General features: G+C 45.4%; 1 protein-coding gene across 2 annotated transcripts; it reads left to right on the top strand.

The window, feature by feature from the left end:
- Positions 1-520: 520 nt before the first annotated feature.
- On the top strand, positions 521-27,161 carry NANS (N-acetylneuraminate synthase). 2 transcript variants are annotated; one of them, XM_036261235.1, is made up of 6 exons: positions 521-593; positions 11,617-11,832; positions 19,829-19,928; positions 21,641-21,795; positions 24,843-25,109; positions 26,863-27,161. In XM_036261235.1, exons 1-6 carry the CDS (start codon positions 558-560, stop codon positions 27,070-27,072), a joined length of 984 nt encoding a protein of 327 aa, XP_036117128.1. In that variant the 5' UTR covers positions 521-557; the 3' UTR covers positions 27,073-27,161. The 2 variants fall into 2 exon arrangements, with proteins under 2 accessions (XP_036117128.1, XP_036117127.1); XM_036261234.1 differs by lacking the exon at positions 521-593 and adding an exon at positions 3,633-3,832.
- Positions 27,162-27,554: the final 393 nt, after the last annotated feature.

The raw sequence follows: 27,554 nt of genomic DNA, 5'->3' as shown, positions 1-27,554 counted from the left end.
GTTCTGAGAGGACGTGACTTATAGGCTGAAGGACCTGCAGAAGGTGACCAAGCATGGCTCAGTATGGTCGGGGTGGAGGAATGGGAATCATGCAGGCTCAGGAAGCAGTCTGTGCCAAAGCCTGGAGGTGAGAAACATGATCCTAGGGGGACTCAATCTTGTTCAGTATAGCTGGAGCACAGAATAACAAAAAAAATTAGGCAGGAGTCCTAGATTTGAGGAGGTTTTGCAGGAGCCAATTTCAGGAGGGGCTCAGCATAGTCCAGCTGGCCAGTGGGGCCATAGACCCCAGGGTTTCAGGTCTGGGAACTGGGCCCCCATCCTCTATCTTGATTCTCATGACCCAGCATTCTAGATACCCGAGTTTCTCAAAAGCTAAGTTTTTCCTTGCCTCTCTTGCCAATAACAGGAAAAAAAAAATCCCTCACTGGTTTTAATTTGTCTTAAAGATCTACCGACATACTGTCATCCATTTCAACAGATTGAACATTGATTTATTATCCAAGCAGAAAAAGTCACGAAAAAGTACCAGGAACTTTAAAAAGAACAAGAGTGGAATGGAAATTGCATCCTTTCCTCCTTATGATAGTAAGGTCAAGTATACTACTTTAATTTACTAAAAGCTCTTATTTAATCACAAATAACATCAGCCTAACTTGCTTTGGTGGGATAATTATTTTAAAACGTAATCTTGCCTGGCCAGTGTGGCTCAGAGGTTGAGCATGGAACCATGCACCAGGAGTTCGCAGGTTCGATTTCCAGTCATGGCACATGCTTATGTCGTGGGCCCAGTCCCCAGTGAGGGTCATGCAGGAGGTGGCCAATCAATATTCTCTCTCATCGATGTTTCTCTGTCTCTCCCCCTCTCCCTTCCTCTTTCTAAAAATTAATAAAGAAAAAAACAAACAAAATGTAATCTCTAGCTGAGCCCTAGCCCCTGCCCTGTCAGGCTCTGCCCCTCCAGGTCTCCACCCCGGCTTTTTAGCTCACTCTAGTTGCCTTGCAGGCCAGGGTGGTCTTGGCGCTGTGCTCCAACCCCTCCTCAAACACTGTGCTCTGAGAAGGCAGAGAGTGCCAGTTGGCTTGAGGGCCCAGTCTCATCCACATGTTCTGCCCCACAATAGCCCTGGGTCCTGAGGGCAGGCACCATCCAGACACTGCACACTGACCCCAATCTGCGCATGGTGCGTAAATTCAGAGAAACACGAATGGATAACAACAGAAGAGTATTGGAACAGTGGGAATCAGCAATTTTGCACAAAAGCTTTGGGAGATGTTGTTTACTGTAGTCTGCCTGAAATTGGGACAACACTGAACAAATAAAATGAGTTTGGTGCTTTGGAAAGTGTGAAAGCGACTAGTGAACTCTATTCTCTGTCAGGAGAAGTAATTGAAATTAATGAAGCTCTTGCAGAAAATCCAGGACTTGTCAACAAATCTTGTTATGAAGATTGTTGGCTGAGCAAGATGACACTGAATAACCCTTCAGAACTAGATGAACTAATGAATGAAGAAGCATATGGGAAATACATAAAAAAAATCTATTGAGGATTGAAAATGTAACCTCCCCTAAATAAAATTGTATGAAACAAAACAAAATTTAATTTCCACTTCACAAATTAAGCAAAACCATAAAGGTTTCTTTAGCCCAAAGTGACTGAATTACTTTCCTGTTGGATTTCATCTTTGTAACCAAGGTCTGTTGATCAGCCTCAGCCAGATGTGAAAGGCCATTTAGACTTGAGAGACATTAAGCACATGCCATAGTCTAGCATACTCACACATCACAGATGAATGAACCCTGTTGCAATCTCCTTTCCTTTGGTTGCTTCCTCCTGGCCTCCAAACATGAACTTCTTCAGAACCCCTCAACTCTGGGACCCTCTCTATCCCTGGATCCATTTTTCATCTGCCTTAAAATATATATATGTATATATATGTGTGTATATATATATATATATATATAGAGAGAGAGAGAGACATAGATATATATATACATTCACACACACACACACACACACATATATGTTTTTATTGATTTTATTTTTTTAGAGAGGGAAACACCGATGGGCTGCCTCCTGCACGTCCCCCACTGGAGATCAAGCCCGCAACCTAGGCATATACCCTGACCAGGAATCGAACTGGTGACTTCTTGGTACATGAGTCAACACTCAATCCACTGAGCCACATGGGCCAGGTGTCCTCTATTTTTTTTTTTTTTTATTGTTTATTTATCTTCAGATAGAGTAGGAGGGAGGAAGAGAGAGAAAGAGAGAAACAGCGACATGAGAGGGACACATCTACTGTTTGCCTCCCATACAAATGAACTGCAATTGAGGTACGTGCCCTTGACCGGAATCGAACTCGTGACTCTGGTCCACAGGCTGGCACTCTAACTACTGAGCCAAACCAGCCAGTGCTCATCTGCTTTAATAACTGAACTTTCCCAAGAAAAGGTTTATTGTCATCCCCCTGTTTCCTCACCTCCTCTTGGCCACCAGATCTACTGTAAACAGTGGCCTTCTTTCTCCTAAGTCCCCACAAGTTCTTGCTCCTCATTCTCCTGCATTACTCTGGGCCTTTGACCCTGTGAATCTCCCCCACTAAGGACACAGTGTCACCTGCTTTTCTGGCCCCTTTCTCCATTCCTTCCAGGGCAGCTGCACAGGGCTCATTCCTCCATACAGCTCATGCCTCTGCACTCTCTCTCCATTAGCAGTCTCACCTTTTATTCTTGGTCTTTTCTTCACTTACGATGGCCCCCAGATCTCTCTCCCACCCAGACCTCTACTCTGAGCTTCAGACCTGCCTTTCTACTTGCCTGGTGGGTAATTTCACCTGCATAATTATACCAATGTGTCCAAAACCTACCCTTCTCACCTTTCACCCACAGTTGCCTCCTCTTTTCCTCTGTTATTTTTGTTACTTTGCTCATCAGTTCAGGTAAGTCAAACTGGGAATCAATATTATTATTATTATTATATTTTTCAAACTGGCTCTTCTCAATTTTGCCTGCAATCCAACAGAGTTGGGTTCCAAGGCTGCGAAGCAGTCCAGGATCCTAGTTCCAGCTCCTTTATGGCTTTCTGAATGCCTTTGGACAAGTCAGTGGACTTTTTGAACCTGTTGCCTCTCACATAATAGAAAAGCTACCACTTATTGAAAGCTTACTACAGGCCAAGTACTGTGATCAAGATTTTCTAAACATCATCTCACGAAGGACTAACGTATTTGTGATCAAGAGCCAGCACTGTAATTCTAAATCCAGAATCTGTTTTTTCCATTACACCGTAGGGCATGGACTCTCCCCACGCCCTTGGGAGCTGGACCTAGACTACGCCCTGTGAGGGCAGCCGACAGCCTCCTTCCGAAAATTTGTCCCCCGGACAAGTAGGAACGGAAAATGTTTGTCCACCCGTACACGTAGGAACCCTGTGACCGTCAGGGACCTCGTTTCCGGGAGGGCAGCCAAACGCCCAGCCCACGAGTCGGGAGCCCCGCTTCCTCCCCCTGCGGCACCGCTCCTGGGGTAGCTCCGCCCCCTTCTCCGATTGGCTGGCGGAACCCGGGGATTGGCTGCGCAGCGGTCACGGGCTGACGTGGCGGGGTCTACGTGTGTGCTCTCTGGGCTGCAGACTGGAGGGACCTGAGGCGGCGGTAGTGGGACCCAAGCCTGTGGAGCGGCGCAGGAGCGGCAGCGATGCCGCTGGAGCTGGAGCTGTGTCCTGGGCGCTGGGTGGGCGGGCGGCATCCGTGTTTCATCATTGCTGAGATCGGCCAGAACCATCAGGGGGACCTGGACGTGGCCAAGCGCATGATCCGTGTGGCCAAGGTGAGGGGAGCGCTCCCGAAGAGAGGGGTGCCAGGAGGGGCGGGCCTGGGAGGAGGGCCGGCGGGCCTGGGCGGGCTCTGGGAAGGGGAGCGGGGGTCGTGGGAGCCGGGACCATCTTCCCCTGCCACATGTCCTGCAGCGGGCCTGGTGTCTTGCTCGTCAGTTGAATTCCTGAGTCTTTCGAATCCTCTTCATCCCTGCTCCACCTTGACCCTCCCAACCTGACTTCCCTCGACCCCTCCTGGTGGCGGAAAACAGATTTGATCAGGTCGTACCCACTGCTGATGCCTTCAGGGGCTCCCCACTGATACTGGGTAGTTGGAACGCTTTGTCCAGCTTATTCAAAAAGAGTCAGGAGGCTTTGGTTAGAAATAAACGGTAAAGATTTATTCAAGGGCTGTAGAGTTCGGAAACAATTAGGCAAAAACCCAGGGGTGTTCCGAAGAAGAAAGAAAAGTTACAAGTTCTTATAGTAAGGTCACATCCTTGAGACTAATACTTTCTGCATTCTTAGTTGGTCCATGATGCTTATCAGTTGGATGTCAGGCAGTCTTGTCACGGCCAAAGTCCTTTAGGGAATAATCATGTCTGATGCATGTTCGGGCATTGACACACAACCAACTGATGTATCTCTAGGTATTGATGCAAGACTGGAACTTTCATAAATTTAAGTTACCAGGGAAGTTAATATAAGAAAACAATCATTTTCCTCATGCCTAAATCATCATAATGTTAATAATTGAACAGCTTGGTTAAAATGAGTACGTTTTATTTGTACCTGTCTTCCCTCTTTCCTCACCTTGATGACCTGGCCCCTTACTGCCTACTATTTTTTATTTCAGACACCTTCCAGTGACATTGAATTACTTCCAGGAATGTCTGGAAGTTCTGGAAGTTACTGTGATTTCTCTCACCTGCCATTCCTTGTGTTTGGGATGTGAATTGGTTAAAATGCCAGAACTGTGGGTTCAAGTCCTGACTTCACCACTTACCAGCCTTGTGAACGTGGGCTAGATACTTAATCTCTGTGAGTCTCAGTGCCTCATTTGAAAACCAGGCTTGATAATAGTACTTGCCTCAGAGTTGTAAGGATCAAAAGAAATAACTCATGTAAAGCTCATAGCACAGTATATGGCACTCGTGATCCACATGTCGACTGTTAGGGCAAGGATTGACAGCATATACGTCCCATAAGATTATAATGGAGCAGAAAAGTTCCTGTCTCTTAGTGGTGTCGTAGTTGTCCTTATGTCATAGTGCCATATCACCACCATATTTGTGGTGATGCTGGTATAAACAAATCTACTGCACTGCTAGTTGTATAAAAGTAGTTAACCCATGAACAATGTGGGGGCTAGGGTGTGGACCCCAACCTTCCCACACAGTCAAAAATCTGCATATAACTAGACTTCACAAAAACGTCTATGTTCACAGGAGATTGGTTCCAAGACCCCCAGCTGATAGAAAATCCTAGGTTTTCAAGTCCTTTATATAAAATGGAAGAACAATGTATACAGTTATCCTTCTGCATGTATGGATTGGGTGAATTCATGGATGCAAAACCTGGGAATACAGAGGGCTGACTATATTTATTTATTTTTAAATTAAAAAAATTTTTTTTTCTTTATTGATTTTTAGAGAGGAAGGGAGAGGTAGAGAGTTAGAAGCATCGATGAGAGAGAACATCCATTGCTGCCTCCTGCATGCCCCCTGCATGCCCCCCACTGGAGATTTGGCCCACAACCTGGGCATGTACCCTGACCAGAAATTGAACCTGTGACCTCTTGGTGCATGGGTCAATGCTCAACCACTGAGCCACATTAGCCGGGCTAATTTTTTTTTTCTTTTGAAACTTATCTTTATTGTTGAATTATATATGTCCCCCTTTTTTCCCTCCTTGACCTCCTCCTCCCTACTCCCACCCCCCTCCTGCCTTCCCCACACTATTGTCTGTATCTGTTGGTTATGCATGTATGCATATAAGTTCTTTGATTTCTCTCTTCCCTCCCCACTTCTCCCCTTCCCTTGAGGTTCATCAGTCTAATAACCAATATGTACTTCTTAATCCCTTCATCTTTTTCATCCATCCCCCCACCTCCCTCCCATCTGGCAACCAACAAAAAGTTCTCTGTATCCATGAGTCTGTTTCTGTTCTGCTTGCTCATTTTGTTTGTAGATTCAATTGTTGATATGTATATATTGCCATTTTATTGTTTATATTTTTTTTTCTTCTTCTTCAAGAAGACCCTCCAGCATTTCACATAATACGGGTTTGGTGGTGGTGAAAATTCCTTTACTTTTTTCTTGTCTGGGAAACTCTTTATATGGCCGTCGATTCTAAATGATAGCTTTGTAGCTTAGAGAAATCTTGGTTGTAGGTCCTTGCTTTTCATCACTTTAAAATTTCTTACCACTCCCTTCTGGCCTGCAAAGTTTCTTTTGAGAAACTGGCTGACAGTCTAATGGGAACTCCGTTGTAGGTAACTAACTGTTTTTGTCTTGCAGCTTTTAAGATTCCCTCTTTGTCTTTAACCTTTTGCATTTTGATGATGATGTGTCTTGGTGTGGACCTCTTTGGGTTCATCTTGTTTGGGTCTGTCTGTGCTTCTTGGACTTGTATGTTTGTTTCCTTCACCAAGTTAAGGAAGTTTTCTGTCATTATTTTTTCAAATAGGTTTTCAATTTCTTGCTATCTCTCTTCTCCTGGCACTCTCCTGATGTGAATGTTGGTTTGCTTGAAGTTCTCTCACGGGCTCATTATACTATCCTCATTTTTTTGGATTCTTTTTTCTTTTTGCTGTTCTGATTAGGTGTTTTTTGTTTCTTTATATTCCAAATTGATGGTTTGCTTCTTGGCTTCACCTACTCCACTATGATTCCCTGTAAATTATTCTTTATTTCAGTTAGTGCATCCTTCATTTCTCACTGGTCCTTTTTTGTGCTCTGAGGTCCTCACTAAGTTTCTTGACGTTTTCACGAAGTTCCTTGAAATTCTCACTAAGTTCATTGACTGTCCTTATAAGCAGTGTTTTGAACTCTGCATCTGTTAGCTTGCCTGTTTCTGTTTTGTTTTGTTCTTTTCTTGAAATTTTGTTCTGTTCTTTCATTTGGGGCATTTTTTTTTTTGTCTCCTCGTTTTGGCTGCCTCCCTGTGTTTGTTTCTATGTATTAGGTAGAGTTGTTATATCTCCTAGGCTTCCTAGGGTGGCCTGTTTTTTTTTCTTAATCCTCACCTGAGGACATTTTTTGAAATTTTGTTCTGATAGAGTGGGGGGGGAGAGAGAGAGAGAGAGAGAGAGACTGAAATATTGACATGAAAGGGACACATTGAATGGTTGCCACCCATACAACCCAACCAGGGCCAGGGACAAACTGCAGCCGAGGTACGTGCCCTTAGCGGGAACCGAACCCGCGTTTCTTTGGACTGCAGGTAGTCACTCTGACCGCTGAGCCAAACCAGCCAGGGTTGGCCTGTTTTTTTATTTAAAAAATTTTTTTTCCTTCATTGATTTTAGAGAAACATCGATGAGAGAGAACATTGATTGGCTGCCTCCTGCCTGCCCCCCACTGGGGATTTGGCCCACAACTTGGGCATTTGTCCTGACTGGGAATTGAACCGGCAACCTCTTGGTGCATGGGTTAATGCTCAACCACTGAGCCACACCGGCCGGATTAGGGTGTCCTGTTGTAGTAGGTGTCCTGTAGGGTCCAGTGTCACGGCCTCCTTGGTCACCCAGCTGGGCCCTCGAGGGGTACCCCTTGTGAGAACTTTATACCCTTCTGTTGTAATTGAGTCTTGATTTACATTGGCACACCAGTGGGAGGGATTTACTCAGGCTGATCAGCTGCAAGGACTGACTGCCCACCATCCACCGACCTCTGACTCCCTTGGAGGATCAGCTGTGCTGGGGCAAGACTTACTTCAGCAGGGCTCTGGTACCCACTGCGACCATTCTTTGAGAGCGTCACTTGTGGAGGTGGTTGGGTGCTGGTGCTTCTGCATGGTCTGAAGCTGTCGACTGGGTGCGCTGGCTCTGGGGCCACCAGGCATAAGCTACAAAGTGATCTGCAGATGGCTGCTTCTTGTGCTGGGCTTGAAGGTGCCCAGGCAAAGCCAAGCTTTGAACCAGGGGTGGCTGCTTCTAGTGATGAGGCTGGGGCCACTTAGCAAGAGCTTTGGGGCTCGCTGAGGCCAGTTGCTGCTTGTTTGTGAGAATTTAGGAAAATCTGAAGCAGGAGCCAAAACAGGTTAATCCTAAGGTAAAGCTACTGGAAATAGCTTGGGTGGGCCCAAGAGTTGGGTGGGGCAGGGCCTCAGGGAATTACCAGGGCGTGGCAAACAGTGTGAGCCAGGTTGCTGGAGTCCCAGATATGGCAGCTGTCTGCCTGCCCTGTGGGGGAAGGGCTCACCAAAGGAACAATGGCCTCTGCCAGCACATCCGTCCAGCCCTCGCCCCTATGCCAAACAACTCAGTTCTTCCCCTTATGTCTCTGGTGCCTTTCAAGCTGCCTCCCCTCCATGCTGGAGCTCAGGGAGCGGGTCCAAGTAAGTCCGTGTGTGGGCCCTTTATGAGGAGCTGCCTGGGGCTCCAGCCGCCTCAGCCTCCCTCAGCCTCAGTTCCCTCTGGTTTTTACAGCCATAAGTTATGGTGTCTTCTCTTCCTGGTACTGGAACCCTGAGCTGGGCGCCTGGTGTGGGATGGGGACCCCTTTGCTCCTCAGGGAGGACCTTCCCAGCTGAGGTATCCCTCCTGATTTTTATTCACCACAGGTGGGTGTGGATCCAGCCTGTCCGCCCCTCCTACCAGTTTTGATACGGCTGCTGCTTTAATTTCATAGTTGCAGGACTTCCATTGATTGATTTTAGGCAGTTCTGAAGGATGTTTGTTCTGTAATTAAGTTGTAATTTTGATGTGGTTGTGGGAGGAGGCAAGTACCACGTTTACCTGTGCCGCCATTGTGACCTGAAGTCCTGACTGTATATTTATTGAAAAAAAATCCATACATACGTGGACCCGCATAATTTAAACCCGTGTTGTTCAAGGGTCAACTATATAGCATATATAAGTATGCACAGTACATAAAATTTGATAATGGTAATATATTATTATGTTCCTGGTTTATGTATTTACTATACTATTATTGTAGAGTATAATCTTTCTACTTATTAAAACAAAAGTTTGCTGTAAAACACTATGACATTAATGGCAGCAGTCTCGTAGATCTGATTACCATGCCTTGATTATATTATTTTCTCTTTTTCTTGATTTAATCTTGTGTTGTTTTGTGCAGTACTGTGCTTTGTAGCCTAGGAGCAATAAGCTCTAGCATATAGCCTAGGTGTGTAGTAATCTGTACCACCTAGGTTTGTGTAGGTGTACTCAGTGCTGTTCACACAATAGTGAAATCACCCAACAATGCATTTCTCAGAACATATCCCTCTCGAACAACTGTCAGTGTTCATGATTAGGTTTATCTTCCTCTTTCAAGACTAACTTTGCTTTTATGGAAGCCTACTGAATCATAAAAATATTTTTAAAGATTAGCAGTTGCTAAGAGTTTTGAGTGTTATATATCAGATACTGAGCTAAGTGCTTTAAATGTACCATCTCATTTCCTTCTTACAACACAATGGTGTGGATGCTGTTGGTCTCATTTTAAAGGTTCAGGAGAGAGAGATAGAAACAATGATTGGCTGCCTCCTGCACACCCCCCACTGGGGATCAAGCTTGCAACCTGGACATGTGTCCTGACCGGGAATTGAACTGGAATTGAACCGGAACCTCTCAGTCCAGGAGACGATGCTCAATCCACTGAGCCACACTAGCCGGGCAATATCTACTTCTTGTGATAGATGTGAGAAGCAAAGGGAGCCTAAGCAGCACTTTGTGAAGACCTCATTAGCTCGCTGGAGGCCTGGGTGTAGCAGGGTTCCCGGTTGCAGTCCTGAGTCAGGACACACATGGTCTGTAACCTTTAGGAAAGTGATCTGGCCAGCTCTGCCAGAGACTCATTGTGCAACTTGGTTGAGGTCACTCTGGGCCTTGGGATCTTTATCTAGACAAAAGGAACTGTATTGCCCAATGTCACTTTCAGTTCTAATTTTCTTTGACCGTCTTTTCAGTGTCATGTCCTGACTGTGCCATCTTATGATTTTTCCCAGAGTGGGAGCAGCACTCTTAGCACAGACAGTTCTGGAGCCAAGGTTTTTAATAGCAATGAATACCTACCTCTGTGTCTTCAGAAATGTCAGTAAGCTAACTCTTCAGAGGATTTTCCTTAATATTTCTATTGAGTGGTTTTTTAAAAAAGCTTTGAGAGATTGGATGCTGACTGGCAATCGAATTACAGTTTTTTTTTTTAAATTCCTCACCCGAGGACATTCCTGCATTTATCTTCAGATAGAGTGGGAGGGAGAGAGGGAGGAAAAGAGTGAGAGAAACATCAATGTGAGAGAGACATATCAACTTGTTGCCACCCACACGATCCCAACCGGAGCCGGGGACAAACTGCAACCGAGGTACATGCCCCTAGCGGGAACCAAACCCAGGACTCTGATCAGCAGGCCAACCCTCTAACCGCTGAGCCAAATCGGCCAGGGCTGGAATTATAGCTTTTATAGCCAGACAATTCAGCCTTCATATTATAGCTTCTGTTCAGTAAGGCTGGGTCTTTTCTAAGTTTTGTGTGTTTGCTTTTTGCCCCAGAACTTCTTGTTCAAATAAGATGTCATGCAGAAATGCAAATCGAATAAAAGCAGAGTGGTTCCCTTATTTCCTGCCCCCATACAGGGCTCCTCAGAACAGTTACAGGCCCTAGAGCTAGTCTAAAGCAGTCCAAAGACAGGAAGTGACTTATCCAAGAGTTAGCACCAGGTTCTGATTTTTTTTTTTCTCCTAAATTCTGGTCCAGTGCTCATTTTACTATCTTCTGCTGAGTTGTACAACTTAAAATCTTCCTTAACTGTTTGATTAATTACTTTTAATACTATAACACAAAACAACCAAAAAAAACCTCTCTTTTTTTGTATTTTAAGGTGAAAAAAATAGCAGGTATCCCCATGCCCAACCTGTTTTTTATTTGAGACTTTTTGTTTTGTTAATCCTCACTTGAGGATATTTTTCCATTGATTTTTTTAGAGAGTGGAAGGGAGGGAGGTGGGGAAGAGAAAGAGAGAGATGTGAGAGAGATACATCAATTGATTGCCTCCTGCAGGGGCCCCGACTGGGGCCAGGGATAGAACCTGCGACCCAGGTACATGCCCCTGACTGGGAATTGAACTTGCGACCCTTTGGTGTGTGGGCCAGTGCTCTAACCACTGAGCTACACACACTGGCCAGGGCTCCTTTGAGACTTTTTACTTCTCCTGTTCCTCTTCTTTAGGGGTTCTTAACCACCTCTGTCAATTTACATTGTTCTTAAAGATAATGATGTTGCCCTGGCCAGTTTGGCTCAGCAGTTGGAGCATCGGCCTGTGGACCAAAGAGCTGCAGGTTCAGTCCCAGTCAAGGGCATGTACCTCAGTTGTGGTTTGGTCCCTGGCCCTGGTCGGGCTTGTCCGGAAGGCAACCAGTTGATGTGTCTCTTTCTCATCAATGTTTCTCTCTCTCTCTCTCTCTCTCCCCCGCCCACTCTATCTGAAGATAAATGGAAAAAGTATCCTCCGATGAGGATTAAAAAAATAAAGTTAAAGATCATGATCTCATAGCAATTGCCCCCAACATTTCTCTTCTCTCTGAGAATCCACAACAGGTTATTGAAGGGAGCCCTGATGTATGTTACAGGAGTGTGGGGCTGACTGTGCCAAGTTTCAGAAGAGTGAGCTGGAGTACAAGTTTAATCGGAAAGCCTTGGAGAGGCCGTATACTTCGAAGCATTCCTGGGGGAAGACGTACGGGGAGCACAAGCGCCACCTGGAATTTAGCCATGCCCAGTACAAGGAACTGCAGAGGTATGCCGAGGAGATTGGCATCTTCTTCACTGCCTCTGGCATGGACGAGGTGAGCCCTCTGCTACTCTGTCATTTGCTACTTTAGCAGACCCAGGGGACAGCAGGTGGCCTGGTGGCTTTTGGCTTAGAACCATCTCCAACCCTTGCTCACTTTAGACCTTTTTGTGCTTTCTGGACCTGGAGCTCTCCATTGCATTAACCAGATAAATGCCCAACTAAGCAGGAGGCCAGAGGAAGGTAAGGCCCAGTGAGAGTTTGTGGGAAGAGTACCATTGTTTTCAAAACAAGTTGTCTCTGGGTTCAGAGGGCAGCCACACTGGTAGCCAGTGTCCCTGAAGCTTGTGGGAAACCCCTGCTGAGCTAGCTTCCCCCAGGGAAAGTGACCTGGACTAGGAGTCAGGAAACCTTAGTGCTGATAGGAGTCTGCCCCTTGCTAAGTGGCTTTGGCTGATTTGGGAGGTGTGGCATGGGCATCATCAGAAGGGAGTGGCACACAGGATGACCATGTTCACATCCTGGTAGAGTCTAGCTGGTGCCAGGTCTCAGGTTTGAGCTGCTCTGTGACCTGCCTCAATAGTCTTTCATGTATCTTTTTCGGAATGTAAACAAATTTTAATTGTAAAAAGTAACATCATAGAAAGTATAGAAGATAGGAAAAAGAGGAAAAAAACCAGAACCATAATTTCTATATGGCAGCTCTTTTTATATATTTCCTCCCAGTCTTTTTATATACATATTTTATTGCCTGGTAGTTATATTTGTGAATATTTAGTTCTCTGCATGCTTTTCCCAGTTAACATTATACCAAAAGCTTTTACCCATATCTTGTTTTTATTTTCAGCTTTATTGAGATATAATTGACATATGTAACTTCCCATATCTTATGCTCAAAGTTTTTAATAGCAATATAATATATTTTTGAGGATTTATAACATACCTAACCATTTCTCCACTTTAGGAGCTGCAGATTACTTTCAGTTTTTTGTGTTTATAAATAATGATGAGATGAATATTTTTTTTCTGTGTTTTGAGTTGGATACTTAAGGTAACTTTGTAGAAATGTATTATTAGATGAAACCTAAGAACATTTTTATGGCTCTTGAAACAGGATTCTTTTAGTCAGCCAGAACATTTGAAATGACCCCAGTTCATTCTCTAGGACTCTCACTCTTTGTGCCACCCCAAAATATGTCTGTAAATTGAGTCCAAAGAAACTTAAATCTAGCCTAGCCGTTGGTAGTTTTTAAAAAGGTGGGGAGGCAGAGAACCTAAGCCTCTGGAAACTTGACAGGTCTGGGCTTCAGTTTTGTAGCCCAAATTCATTTTTTAATTCATAGCATCCACAAGCATGACATTTTTCAGATCTAGTTGTGCATTTAACAATCATAATTTCCCAGTTTTGAATTATACGTTTTAGTTTACACAGCATTTTCACAGACTAAGTAATACATTTGACCACTACTATGCCCCATTTTACACATGAAAAAATGGAGGTTCAGAGGGGCTGGGAAGTTTGTACAATATCGCACGACTAGGAAAGGGGCCTGGGGGGCAGATCTGAAGCCTGGTGCAGTGTGCTTTCCACCGCCGCTCAGCTGCCACCGAGGCGTCAGTCCAGCTGTGTATGTGGCTTCCCAGAGCTCAGCAGAGCCTTTGAGCTTCCCCCTTTTTCTTCCCTACCCTTCCCCACCATATAGTTACTTCCCCAGGACAGTTTTCCTAAAGCCTGACCACACCTTAGCATTGAGTCCAAAATAAGGAGAAATGGAAAAAATGTCATTTGGGAATTTACTGCAGTGAGTGACAACTAAAGACAACAACAAACCAAAATAACAAAAAATAACAGACCAAAGAATATGGCAGCTGCTCTCAAAGTGTGATCCAGGAACCCCTGGGGGATTCATTTAACCTTTATTTATTTATTTATTTAGAGAGAGGGAGAGAGGAAGGGAGAAGGAGAGAGAGATAGAAACATCAATGAGAGAGAACATCTATTGGATGCCTCCTGCATGCCCCCCACTGGGGATTTGGCCCACAACCTGGGCATGTACCCTGACCAGGAATGAAACTGGCAACCTCTTGGTGCATGGGTTGATGCTCAACCACTGAGCTACACCAGCCAGGCTTCATTTAAGCTTTAAAAAGCTCTGTGAAGTCAAAACTATTTTCATGATACTCAAGTGTTATTTGCCTTTTTCTTTTTTTTTTTAAATCCTCACCCGAGGATATTTTTCCATATATCTTCAGAGAGAGTGGGAGGGAGGGAGAGAGAAAGTGGAAGGGAGGGAGAGAGAAAAAGAGAGCGAGAGAGAGAAACATGGATGTGAGAGAGATACATTGACTGCTTGCCTCCTGCATGACCCCAACCAGGGCCAGGAACGAACCGCAACCCAGGTATGTGTCCTTGTCCAAGAATTGAACCTGTGACTCATTGGTCTGTGGCTGATGCTCCAATTGCTGAACCGAACTGGCCGGGGCTGCCTTTTTCTTTTTTCTTTTCTTTTTAATCCTCAACCAAGGATATTTTTTCAATTGAATTTTAGAGAGAGTGGAAGGGAGGGAGGGAGGAAGACACACAGAAACATCGATGGGAGAGAGACACATTGATTGGTTGCCTCCTGCATGCACCCCAGCTAGGGCTGGGGATTGAAACCTGCAACCCAGGCATGTGCCCTTGATCAGAAATAGAACTCGTGAAGCCGTCAGTGTGCAGGCCGACACTCTGTCCATGAGCCACACTGGCCAGGGCATTATTTGCCTTTTTTTTTTTTTCTTATCCTCACCCGAGGACATTTTTCCATTTTTTGTTCAGATAGAGTGGGAGGGAGAGAGAGAGAGAGAGAAACATCGATGTGAAAGGGACACATCGAGTGGCTGCCTCCCCACGACCCAACCAGGGCCAGGGACAAACTGCAACCAAGGTACATGCCCTTAGCGGGAACCGAACCTGGGTCTCTTTGGACCGCAGGTTGATGCTCTAACCGCTGAGCAAAACCGGCCAGGGCTATTTGCCTATTTTACTGTCATTCTCTCACTAGTGTAAAGTGGCGTTTTCCAGAGGTCATTGTAATGTGTGATGATCTCATTTCTCTGGCAAGGGCTAATGAAAGGGGGGGGTGTGTATTTTATTTATTTATTTATTTTATTTGTTTATCCTCACCCGAGGCCATTTTTCCATTTTTTGTACAGATAGAGTGGGAGGGAGAGAGAGGAAGAGAGGGGGAAACATCGATGTGAAAGAGACACATCGAGTGGCTGCCACCCGCACGACCAACCAGGGCCGGGGACAAACTGCAACCGAGGTACGTGCCCTTAGCGGAAACCGAACCCAGGTCTCTCTGGACCGCACGTGGACGCTACAACCGCTGAGCCAAATTGGCCAGGGCTGTGTGTGTGTTTTAAATAATGGCTTTATTGACATGCTAAACAATTCACCCAGTTAAAGTACATAATTAAAATTTCTAGTATATCCACAGAGTTGTGCACCATCACCACAATCAATTTTAGAACAGTTTTACCACCGCCAAAGATAAAACTGTATCCGTTAGTAGTCATTCCTCCCACCCCAACTCTCCCAGCCCTAGGCAACCATTAATCTTTCTGTCATTATAAATTTGCCTATTCTGAACAATGCATATAAACAGAATCAGACATGTAGTCCTTTGTGTCTGGCTTCTTTCACTTAGTATTGTGTTTTCAAGGTTCATCCATATTGTAGCATATATCATGGTCTTTCAGTTGTTTGCTCCCAGGTGGCTTCAAGGTGAGAAGCAGGAGCAGTTGGGAGATGGAAAGGACCCTGGGTGTTGGTAGCTGGGGCTGCCTCTCAGCCTGCAGCCTTTTGGTTTCCCAGGAAGCTTCTGTTTGGGGTATAGAGCAGGTGCTCTGCAGCCACATTGAGTTCAGGTGCTGGCACTGACACTGTGGGCTCAGGCTCGTCATGTAACTGCTTTAAGCTAAAGGTGCCCCATCTGTAAACATGGAATAAAGATGCCCACCCCATTGGGCTGGGGTAGGATTCAGAGAGATAAGCCTGTGGGTGCAAGGCCAGTGCAAGACCTGAATCTACCGAATGATTATTGTTCTTACAACCTTGTTACTTACAACCTTTTGGAGTTTTTTTGCATCACACCATCTTTCTAGGGAGGCTGCTCTGTCCTACTAATGCCATTTGTTTCCAACTAGTCTCCTGACTGACCTGGGCACAGGCAGTGAGGAGAAATGCATTCTTAAGAGTCTTTACAAGAGTTCATTTGCTTTGCCAGCCAGGTTCCATTGCTGAACCCGCATGTCCTGTCTACCTGGCCGTTGGAAGTGGGTTGGTCCCTTGTTTGATATTTACCTAGTATGTGGCTCTGGGTATTTATCCACCCTAACTTCCTTGTGGACAGTAGGCATTTAATGAGTGCCCGTTTTCTCCACTCTGCATGCTGCCCTAGGGCATTCTTTATGTGCTAAGAAAAGGTTAAGGTGTGGCAGAATTTTATTAAGGCCAAGTAAACTAGCAGGGTACCTGGTCGAAAGCTGCACAGAGGAATGTGTAACTCCACTGGAATGAGCAGAGTGCCTTTGGTCTAATTGGAAATTTCTATACAGAAAGCCAATGTCAGCCATGACCACAGAGGTGGCCCCTCACACACAAATGACCCATCCTCAGAGCTGTCCTTCCTCCCAGACAACCTCCTTGGTGCCCTCTTTCCTCCTCCCTTCCTTCCCTCCGCCACCCTTGCCAGCAGGTGCCTCCTGCCCAAGTCCCGGTGCACTCCGGCAGGCCACTTGGCTGAGGGCAGGCCCAATCTGTTTTTGATTCCGTGCTTCCCCCTCATCATTCCTCACCTTGGGCAGCTCTCCAATTCATCACCCTGAGCTTCTTTTTTCTTTACTACAGGATCCCAAAACTGAGGGGAGTGGTAGGGGCTTTAGAAAAATCCCAGCTCCTCTCTTCTGTTACCCTATAGATCAGTGGGCCCCAAAGTTTCTCACAGGATGTGATACGGAAAGGGGGTTCTTGGCACACATTGTCAGTCCTTAATTGGTTTAGAATCAGTAAATCCCCTCCTGCCAGATGAAGTGACCCTTTAAGAGGGAGCTCTGGCAGTGCAGCATTTCACCTAAACCTGTTTGCTGGTGGGATCCCTTTTTTGTGTATTTCCCCAGTTGAATGTCCAAGGCAGGCCACACTGGCCAAGTTTTCTCCAGGCGGACTCCCAAAGGCATTTGCTGTGGTGCGGGAGGGAGGAGAAGTTGTGAGACTGCCTGTTGCGTTGTACCCCTAGATGAAAAGGGGATGGATAGCCAGATGGACATAGCTAGCTGGGGCAAGTCAAGGAGTCCACAGAGAGAAAAGGGCCACTGGCACTGATGCAGCCAGAGGAGGCTGGGGCACTGGGGTGGAATTGGCACCTTTTGCAGAGATCAGTCCGAAATGGCAGTTTTCTGAATGGCCACTAGGTGGGGATGGCTCCCCAGGAGGCCTGCAAAATGAGGCATGCCAATGGAATTTGCCCATTTTTTCTCTCACTATAAAATTGTAAATTTTACAACCTCCACAGGTAAGCTTTTGCAGTGTCTTATTTATTTATTTATTTACTTACTTAAAAAAATATGTTTTTATTGATTTTTTTAGAGAGAGAAGAAGGGAGAGAGATAAACAGATGTAGGAGAGAAACATTGATTGGCTGCCTCTAGCACGCCCCCTACTGGGGATTGAGCCCAAAACCCAGGCATGTGCCCTGACAGGGAACCTGGACCTCTCAGTCCATGGGATGACGCTCAATCCACTGAGCCACACTGGCCAGGCTGTGAAGTGGTTTTTTCCCCCCTGCATTTGCCCCCCCCCTTTCCCCTGCTTGCTCTGCACCTGTCCCAAGTGACCTCATCCATTATTTATGCCCTTGGGGACTTTTTCATCATGAGCCACTTTCTCAAGTTGAACATTAGAGAGAAGAAAACTTAGCATAGAATGTTCCCTTTGAAAATAGAAAACACTCTCTTCATCTGTCAAATAGAGTGAGAGGTGTGGAAAAATTTGACTTTGTTCAGTAAACATGGTAAAGAATGTTTTTCAGTACCATTCTAGGGCTGGTTAACAGTGTGAGACACATAGACAGGAGAGAGTGAGCTAGAAAAATATGGAGGGGAAAGAGACAAGGAAGAAATAAAGTAGAAGGGAGGAGGCAGCAAGAACTGCAGCAAAGGTGACTTAGCACACTTGGAGGTGAGTGGCACTTGGGCCACACTGGACAGTGTCTCTTGGACATAGTGGGTTGCAAACTGTCTTTGAACTGTGTCTTTGTTAGCCACTCATATGGCTCTCTAGCAGTTATAACCAGTACATTATTAGAGGACTTACATATCAGGAAAGTTATTCTCTGAGTGCAGCCACTGTGATTGGAGTAGCTCTTCACCTGCTGGGAAAATGGACAGAAGCTCAGGAGTCAGTGGGTTGATTAAAGAGCCTGCTGGCAGTATGACCTTTTCATACTGTTCCTCACCACCCCTGTGCCCTTTGGATTTTCCGGCATGCTGACCTACTTCCTTGCTACTCAGTATGATTCACGGAGCCCCAGCCTTGGCGTTACCCAGGAACTTATTAGAAATGCAGGCTCTCACACCTCACTCTAGATTGACAGTCAGAGTTTGTATTTCATTTTTTTTGTTTTTTTTTTTCAGGTAGAGTGGGAGGGAGAGAGAGGAACAGAGAGAGAGAGAGAGAAACATCGATGTGAAAGGAACACATCGAGTGGCTGCCACCCGCACAACCGACCAGGGCCGGGGACAAACGGCAACCGAGGTACGCGCCCTTAGCGGAAACCGAACCCGGGTCTCTCAGGACCGCAGGCCGACGCTCTAACCGCTGAACCAAACCGGCCAGGGCTGTATTTCATTTTAATAAGATCCCTGGGAGATCCGTGTGCCTGAGCTAGAGCATGAGAAGCACTGACCTAGCTCATCAAGTCTTTCAAACTGGCCAGGGCTCAACTTTAGTTTTTAAAAATAGTAAAAAGCCCTGGCCGGTTTGGCTCAGCGGTTGGAACGTCGGCCTGCGGACCAGAGAATCCCAGGTTAAGTTCCTGCTAGGAGCACGTACCAAAAAATAAATAAATAAAATAAAAATAAAAAATAGTTAAAAAAAAGTTTTTGCCCTGGCTGGGTGGCTCAGTATGGTTGGAACATCATCCTTTATACCAAAAGATTTTGGGTATGATCCCTGGTTAGGGCACCTTTGGGAGGCAACCAATCAATGTTTCTCTCTCTCTCTCCCTTTCTAAAATCAAAAAACATATCCTAGGGTGAGGATTTTTTTTAAAACAGTAGTTTTGGGGTTCTTGTAATTTGATAGCAAACTGAGATTTTACTCTTAAAACTTGTGGTGGTCTTCTGACTCCTTTAGGCATTTGCTATACTTGCCAGTCTCCTGAGTCTTATTGATAAATCCCAGGTAAGGATGTGAAGGGCCCTAGATGGGATTTCAAGCAGTGATGTTGTATCAGAAAAAAAGCAACTGAGGTTTTCCCTGTGGGCTCATGGCCTGACAAGGCTTGGGTTTGATGGGCCCTACCAGCTTCATATGTCAGGGCTTGGCCATCAAATACTCCATTTTCCCACTTTTGGCAAAGAATGAAATTGCCTCTTTTCCTAGCTTTTTGGTCCTGAGTAAAAAGTAAGGCCTTGGCGGGACATTCATTTTCTCACTGCCTGGTTTTCTGGGTCAAGATTAGGTCCTGACCCTTTGAATTTGTTCTGCGCCCTGTGTGGCTAGGGAAGAAGATCTAGCCAGGGGTCCGATTCTTTTCCAGAGTCTGTAGTCAGCCAGGCCAGCGTGCTATGTTTGTTGGACAAATGGGTTGGTAGCTATGAATGAAAGAATGTTTGAAATGGAAAGAAATGACTGATAACAAATCTTTGCCTGCTTTCAAATTGTTGAGAGAGCCCCTCGTGCTGGTGAAAGGAGAGGTTTTCCTGTTGCTGTGTGGTCCCTTGCCTGTTTTGAAGGTGGTGGTTTGAACAATGGTTAAAAAGAGCTCCTCCTTTGATTTTTATAGATGGCAGTTGAGTTTCTGCATGAACTGAATGTTCCATTTTTCAAAGTTGGATCTGGGGACACTAACAATTTTCCTTATCTGGAAAAGACAGCCAAAAAAGGTGAGTGTTTAATCTTTGTCATAAAATACGAGGGGGTCCAAACCACGTTTTTACTACTTTAGTGGCAGCTAAAGGAGTAAATCAGACTTTAGAAAACTGTTTGATCCATGGGCTGATGCCCTAAACGCTGAGCCAAACTGCCCAGGACATTTTTTTTTCTAATCCTCATCCAAGGATATTTTTCCATTTTTGTTCAGATAGAATGGGAGGGAGAGAGAAAGAAACATTGATGTGAGAGAGACACATTGACTGGTTGCTTCCCACATGACCAGGGCCAGGGATGAACCGCAACCGAGGTACTCTTGACCAGAATCACACCCCTGACTCATTGGTCCATGGGTCAAAGCCACTGAGCCAAACTGGCCAGGGTCATTTTTTTTTTATTCCTCACCTGAGGATATTTTTCTATTTATTATTATTAGATAGAGTGGGAAGGAGGGAGGGAGAGAGAGAAACATCAGTGTGATAGAGCCACATCAACTGGTTGCCTCTCACACAACCCAACCAGGGCCGGGGATGAACTGCAACCAAGGTATGTGCCCTTGACGGGAATCGAACTCATGACTCTTTGGTCCACGGGCCAACTGCTCTAACCGCTGAGCCCAACTGGCCAGGGCAGTTTTTTTTTTTCAATCCTCACCCTAGGATATTTTTCTATTTACCTTCAGATAGAGTGGGAGGCAGGGAGGGAAGGAGGGAGGGAGGGAGGGGGGAAGAAAGAGAGAGAGAGAGAGACATCGAATAGAGAGAGACACATGATTGATTGCTTCCCACACGACCCTGACCAGGGCCAGGGACCAAACTGCGACCAAGGTACATGCCCTTGACCGGAGTCAAACCTGCAACTCTTGGTCCATGGGCCAACACTCTAACCACTGAGCCAAACCGGCCAGGGCTAGAAAACTATTTTCAATCTGCACATACTTACACTTTTTCATCTGCTGACTTGAAAGAGGGAGGAAATTAAGGATGACACTGTTGTTATAAGGATTTAATTAAAAATTATTTTTAGCCCTGGCCAGTTTGGCTCAGCAGTTGGAGCGTTGGCCTGTGGACCAGAGAGTCCCAGGTTCAGTTCCCACTAGGGGCACGTACCAAAAAAAAAAAAAAAAATTATTTTTAATTTATATGAAATTACACAAAATTGAGGACACTAAAACTTCTTAGAGGAAGCTTTGAGAAATATACTGTAGGTATAATATCTAATATGTGTACGTTACAGTTTGTATGGAGGATTTACAATATGAGTGATCTCATTTGATTCTCACAGCCCTGGGACTGAAGCGGGTCATGATTTCTACTTATGTAATCAATGAGACATCTGCGACCACATAGCTAGTGAGTGGCAGCTCTGGGCCTCACATTCACTTGTGCTTTTGATTCTGGGGTCTGTGCATACTCTACCACATAGTGCAGCCTCTTAATCCAAAGAGATGCTCATCTTCCTCTGAGGAGTGTGAAATTGCTTTGAATCCTTAATTCAGTTCACTTTTCTAAACTGTAATGTTGGGGGATGAGGGGAGTCTACATTTCCCATGGTTGAAGGCAGGAATCCACCAAGCTCACCTCTGTTCCTCCACAGTGGCTGGCAAAATATTTGAGATATTTGTGAAGTTCAGATGACTGAGGAGACCAACAGTTGGGTTGTGCTTGAGGGAGAATCAGAATCACTGAAAAGAAAATGACGATGGTGTTGGTATTGGGTCACTCAGGCCGCCCAATGGTGATCTCCAGCGGGATGCAGTCGATGGACACCATGAAGCAAGTCTATCAGATCGTGAAGCCTCTCAACCCCAACTTCTGCTTCCTGCAGTGCACCAGTGCATACCCGCTTCGGCCCGAGGACGTCAACCTGTGCGTCATCTCGGTGAGCAGGAGGGAGGGCTGTTGTTTCATGGGCTACTGCAGAATGACTTTTCTTGGGCCATTTATTTTAGGGAAGATGTATGTAGCTTTTTTTACAACCAAAATTCCAACCAACCCATGGCATACTTTGTAATTTGAGTCTCCTTTGACAATCTTACTGTTATGGAATCAAATTAGAATCAACTGTGCAGCTAAGGAAGCAGATGCATTCTAAAGAGGGTGATTATAAATTAAATTTTCTTTTTTTTTATCCTCACCCGAGGACATTTTTCCATCTTTTGCACAGATAGAGTGGGAGGGAGAGAGAGAGAGAGAGAAACATCGACGTGAAAGAGACACATCGAGTGGCTGCCACCCGCACGAACAACCAGGGCCGGAGACAAACTGCAACCGAGGTACATGCCCTTAGCGGGAACCGTACCCGGGTCTCTCTGGACCGCAGGCCGATGCTCTAACCGCTGAGCCAAACCGGCCAGGGCAAATTAAATTTTCTTAAAGCCAATCTTAATTTAGGAACCTTTTTGTTTTTCTTCATATTGAGTTGTAGGTGACCTTGAAACTTCTGGCTTTCCCTGCTCTGTGTTATCTGCCAGTGCGGTTAATTTTCTACCCGTAATTCTGAGCATCCCTGAGGCTCACACTGTTTACATTAACAACCTTGAGAGAGCTTTTACGCTCCCAGGACTTTGTCCACTCCAACTCAATCAGTTCACAGATGGTGAAGTCTAGTCCCAAAGGGAAAAGAACTTATTGTCTAGGGCCAACTCTGAAACGTAACTTCATTAGAAATGTATTTATATGTATGTAATTACCATACAAAAACATAGTAATGTTAGTGTAATTCTACATATACATGCACAGATACAATCATATTGCAATTGATCAGTTTTCCTTTTACATTTTCCTTTCAGAACAGTATTCGACATTGTTTTATTTTCACGATAGTGTAAACTTTTGTACATGTTGCTACAGTCTTCATATTATCACTTTAAAAAAAATTAACCAGTTTTGAAAACTGACACTCTCTCTTTTTTTTAATCCTCATCTAAGGACATTTTTCCATTTTTTGTTCAGGTAGAGTGGGAGGGGGAGAGAGGAAGAGAAAGAGAAACATCGATGTGAAGGGACACATCGAGTGGCTGCCACCCGCACAACCAACCAGGGCTGGGGACAAACTGCAACCGAGGTACATGCCCTTAGCGGGAACCAAACCCGGGTCTCTCGGGACCGCAGGCCGACGCTCTAACCGCTGAGCCAAACCGGCCAGGGCTGACACTCTCTTTTTACCTAAACTTTCGGTCCCTCTCAGTTGATAGTCTTTTCTTTATTTCTTTATAGATTTTGGAGAGAGATAGAAACATTGATGAGAGAGAACATTGATTGGCTGCCCCCTGCATGCCCCACACTGGGGATCAGGCCCACAACCTGGGCATGTACCCTGACCGAGAATTGAATTGGTGACCTCTTGGTGCATGGGTCAATGCTCAACCACTGAGCCACTCTGGCCAGGCTTTTCTCTATCTCTAGCCATCTCTAAATGCCGTTATTTTTGTTGCTGTTAATCCTCATTCAAGGATATTTTTCCATTGATTTTTTTTTTTCTTAGAGAGAGAGGAAGAAAGGAGGGCGAGAAAGAGAAAGAGAAAGAAAGAGAAACATTGATGTGAGAGAGACACATTGATTGGTTGCCTCCCACATGTGCCCCAACCAGGGCCAGGGATAGAACCTGCAACCCAGGTACATGCCCTTGATTGAGAATGGAACCCTTGACCCTTTGGTGCACGGGCCGATACTCTAACCACTAAGTAACACCAGCCAGGGCAATTTTTTAAAATTTAAATATGAGCCCTGACCAGTTTGGCTCAGCGGTTAGAGGGTCGGCCTGCGGTCCAGAGAGACGCGGGTTCAGTTCCCGCTAAGGGCACATACCTCAGTTGCAGTTTGTCCCCGGCCCTGGTTGGTCGTGAGGGTGGCAGCTACTCAACGTGTCCCTTTCATGTCGATGTTTCTCTCTCTCTCTCTCTCTGTTCCTCTCTCCCCCTCCCACTCTACCTGAACAAAAAAATGGAAAAATGTCCTCGGGTGAGGATAAAAAATTAAAAAAAAAACAAAATTTAAATATGATTTTTAAAAACTCAAACAGCTTTGAGTTATAGAACATAGAAAGTAAATGTTCTCTTAATCCTGGGCAAGATTACCATAATCAACAATCTAGTATATATAACTAAATATTTTCCTTGATTTTCTTTATTTGTATAGCATGGTTTCCTTTTCCCTTCAAACCCACCCAAGGTGTAGTCATGTCCGTCCACTCTCTTGATACCAGGGCACAGTGAGTTTTTAACCACCAGCCCTCCCATCTCAGGCCCACCATATTACAGCAGTTTGAATTCTCCAGCCTAGTAACCTGCACTCCCTTGTCCATCATACACCCTTAAAGCCTAGTTTTCAAGGCCTTTGCCACTCAGCTAGCCTAATCTTTTATTAAACTCCATCTGGGTCTTTCTACTGTACTTAAGCTTTCTGGTCACCCTCACTGATAAGACTCACTGGACTTAGAATGCTTTTGTTGCATTCAGTGAATTATAGATTACAGATTAATTAACTATTTAGCATTTCCACCAAAGGATTGTTTTGAGATTGGGCTATATATATTATTGATGGTGCTATTTGTGCATATAGCACACTTGCTTTCAGCAGCTCAGGCTAATTAAATGTGACAGATGCTTTTTGAATGAGTTTAGGCATCCGGTTAAACTCCGTTATTCCTGGTGGTTTGTGCAGTGTGAAACATTCTTAAAATGCATTCTTGACAATAGCCATTATTTTTTGAGCATCTACAGTGTGTTGAGGGTTTTTCTTGTATTTGTGGCAGCCCTTGCCAGCTATTATTAACCCCAGTGAGGAGAGGCCCAGAGAATCTGAGTCTCTTGCCCGTAGTTGCACAGATGGTGAGCTGCTGAAATGGGACTCAAACCCAGATCTGCCTGACTGGAATCTCTGCATAAAGTACCACAATATTTAACCTTTTTTTTTTCTATTTTAAAGGAATATCAGAAGCTCTTTCCTGATATTCCCATAGGCTATTCTGGGCATGAAACAGGCATAGCAATATCTGTGGCTGCTGTGGCACTGGGCGCCAAGGTTTTGGAGCGTCATATAACTTTAGACAAGACCTGGAAGGGGAGTGACCACTCGGCCTCGCTGGAGCCTGGAGAGCTGGCCGAGCTGGTGCGGTCCGTGCGCCTCGTGGAAAGGGCCATGGGCTCCCCGACCAAGCAACTGCTGCCCTGTGAAATGGCCTGCAACGAGAAGGTGGGTTCTGCCCACCTGCTGGGCTCCACTGTTTGAGAGGGCCAAAGTGGGTTTACCTGCCAGGGAGAGTCAGTACCTACCTTGCCTGAGCCCAGGCTGGTGGGATGATCATGTGTTGCTCCAACTCTGAGTCTCTCTGGGCTCATATTAGCAGAGGGAGAAACATACGACTTAAGGAAACTTTAGCAGTTCCTCCGGCTGTCTGGGATCATGTTATAATGTCTCACTAAATCTCTGAAGTCTGTGGCCCCAAACTCTAGACTTCAGGAGATGTAAGGGGCGGTGGTGGTGTCCTGGGCCTCATGAGGCATTTAGGCAGTTCAAGTCTGGGGTCCCTTGGAGTAGGTGAAAGGGTTTCACGAGGCAGTGGAAAAAGGGCCTGTGATATGTCGAAGCATCCCTAATCAGGAGAGACACTGGGTGGATAGGGTGGCATGTTATGAAGGATGGTTGGTGGGGAATGATGCAAATCATCAGTTTGAACTGTGTAGTATTGACTTTCAGACAGAGGGGATGGTGAATACCTCCTGGCACACTGACCACCTGGGCTTCCTGGAAGCTGTGGACTAGGCCCATCTTGGCCTCTGAGTCACAGAGCCAGGCATCCCAGGGCTGCCAGGAGCGCAGATACTCCTGGTCTGCTGCAGGCTGTCTGGGCAGAGATCAACCACCAGGCATGCATGGGGAGTGCTGTCATCTTTTATTCCAGTGGGGCCCTACTCACTTCCTTCAAATGAAAGATGCATAGACAGCAGGAAATTACAATAATAGTAAAAAGAAACAAACTACCTGATAGAGGAAAAGGGGAGAGAATTGTACCAGAAACCAGAATGAGAACTGAGTGCTTAATTTGGTTCTGTCTTCTGGCTCCGAGTGAACAGTGAAATATAACAGGAGGCATAATCTGATATTGTTCGCTGATAGATGTTTGTCCTGGTACTTAATTCCAGAATTGATTCCTTGGCCTTTACATGGAGGATATAGAGTAATACAATAATTGGCTTAGCAGCATTATGGACAAGACATAGAAATGCTGGTCTTGAGCTTCAAGTATCCTTCATTGTTCTTGCCTGCCCATCTGTCTGCCTCGTCCTAGGAGGCCCCCTTTCCTGTCCTCTGAGTAGCAGGCATACTCATCATCTTGTGAGACCTTCATGTTCCTATTTTATTGAGCAATGCAGCCTGTAAGGTTCATGTCCCTTGAGAGCAAGGGCCAGGAATGAGGAATCCTAGGTTCTCATCCCAGCTCCTTGCGCCTTAACCAAGTTACCAGCCGTCTGTAGGCCTCAGTTTTCCCATGTTTAAAATGAGATATTGAACTAAATGATGACAAAAGTAAACGACAGTTTTCACTTATCAGGAGCATTCTATGTTCCAGGTAGATTACATATATTATCACTAATCCTTATCATCATCTGACAGATAGAGGCACTGTTATTTCCCATTTTACAGAGAAACTGAACCACAGCTGGGATTTGGACCAGCTGACTGGGATTTAGACCTGGCTCTGTTTGGTGAGATAACCCGAGCCCTTTCCTTTGCATTTCATTGTGAAGGCCCCTCCTCTGAATCTGAGTTCACCCCCACTGGCTGAGTTCATGCCATGTGTGAGATACTGCTGTAGGCATCGAGGTGGAGAACAGAGTCCCTATTTTTGAGGTACCTTGTGAAGACTGATCAGGGACCTTGGGTATAAAGCAATGGTGCACTAGTTACTTTTGTGAGACTAACACTGTCTTAATTTTATCCACAGCTGGGCAAATCTGTGGTAGCCAAAGTGAAAATTCCAGAAGGCACCATTCTAACACTGGACATGCTCACTGTGAAGGTCGGTGAGCCCAAAGGCTACCCTCCAGAAGACATCTTTAGTCTGGTGGGCAAGAAGGTCCTGGTCACTATTGAAGAAGACGACACCATCATGGAAGAAACTGTAGAAAATCATGGCAAAAAAATCAAGTCTTGAAATAAAGTGTGCCCACTGGTGTGGCTGAGTGGATTGAACATCCTCCCATGGACTGAAAGGTCCTGGTTCAATTCCTGGTGAGGGCACAGGCCCAGGTTGCGGGCTCGATCCCCAGTAGGGGGCGTGCAGGAGGCAGCCAATTGATGTATCTCTCGCACATCAGATGTTTCTATCTCTCTTTTCCCTCCTCTGTCTTAAAAAAATCAATAAAAACATTTTAAAAATAAAATAAAGAGCCATTCTCTGAATTCTGAATTGCCTTGCTGGTGCTGTTGGATGAGGTAGGACAGGAGTGGTCTCCAGAGACCTGGCTCTCATCCACTCCCTGTCCTCGACAGCAGACATTTTGTCCAGGCCCTGTTTCAAGCCTGTTGGAAGGATACAAAGAGTAAATACAACCATCTCTGCTTCAGATTGGCTGGCCCAGAAGGGGAAGTGGACACAAAAGCAAGTTATCACCTCCAGTTGTGTGGGTGCAAGAG

Source organism: Molossus molossus, unplaced genomic scaffold (genome assembly GCF_014108415.1).
Source record: "Molossus molossus isolate mMolMol1 unplaced genomic scaffold, mMolMol1.p scaffold_m16_p_14, whole genome shotgun sequence".
Taxonomy (NCBI): Eukaryota; Metazoa; Chordata; class Mammalia; order Chiroptera; family Molossidae; genus Molossus; species Molossus molossus.
This window is presented reverse-complemented; position numbering and strand designations above follow the sequence as displayed.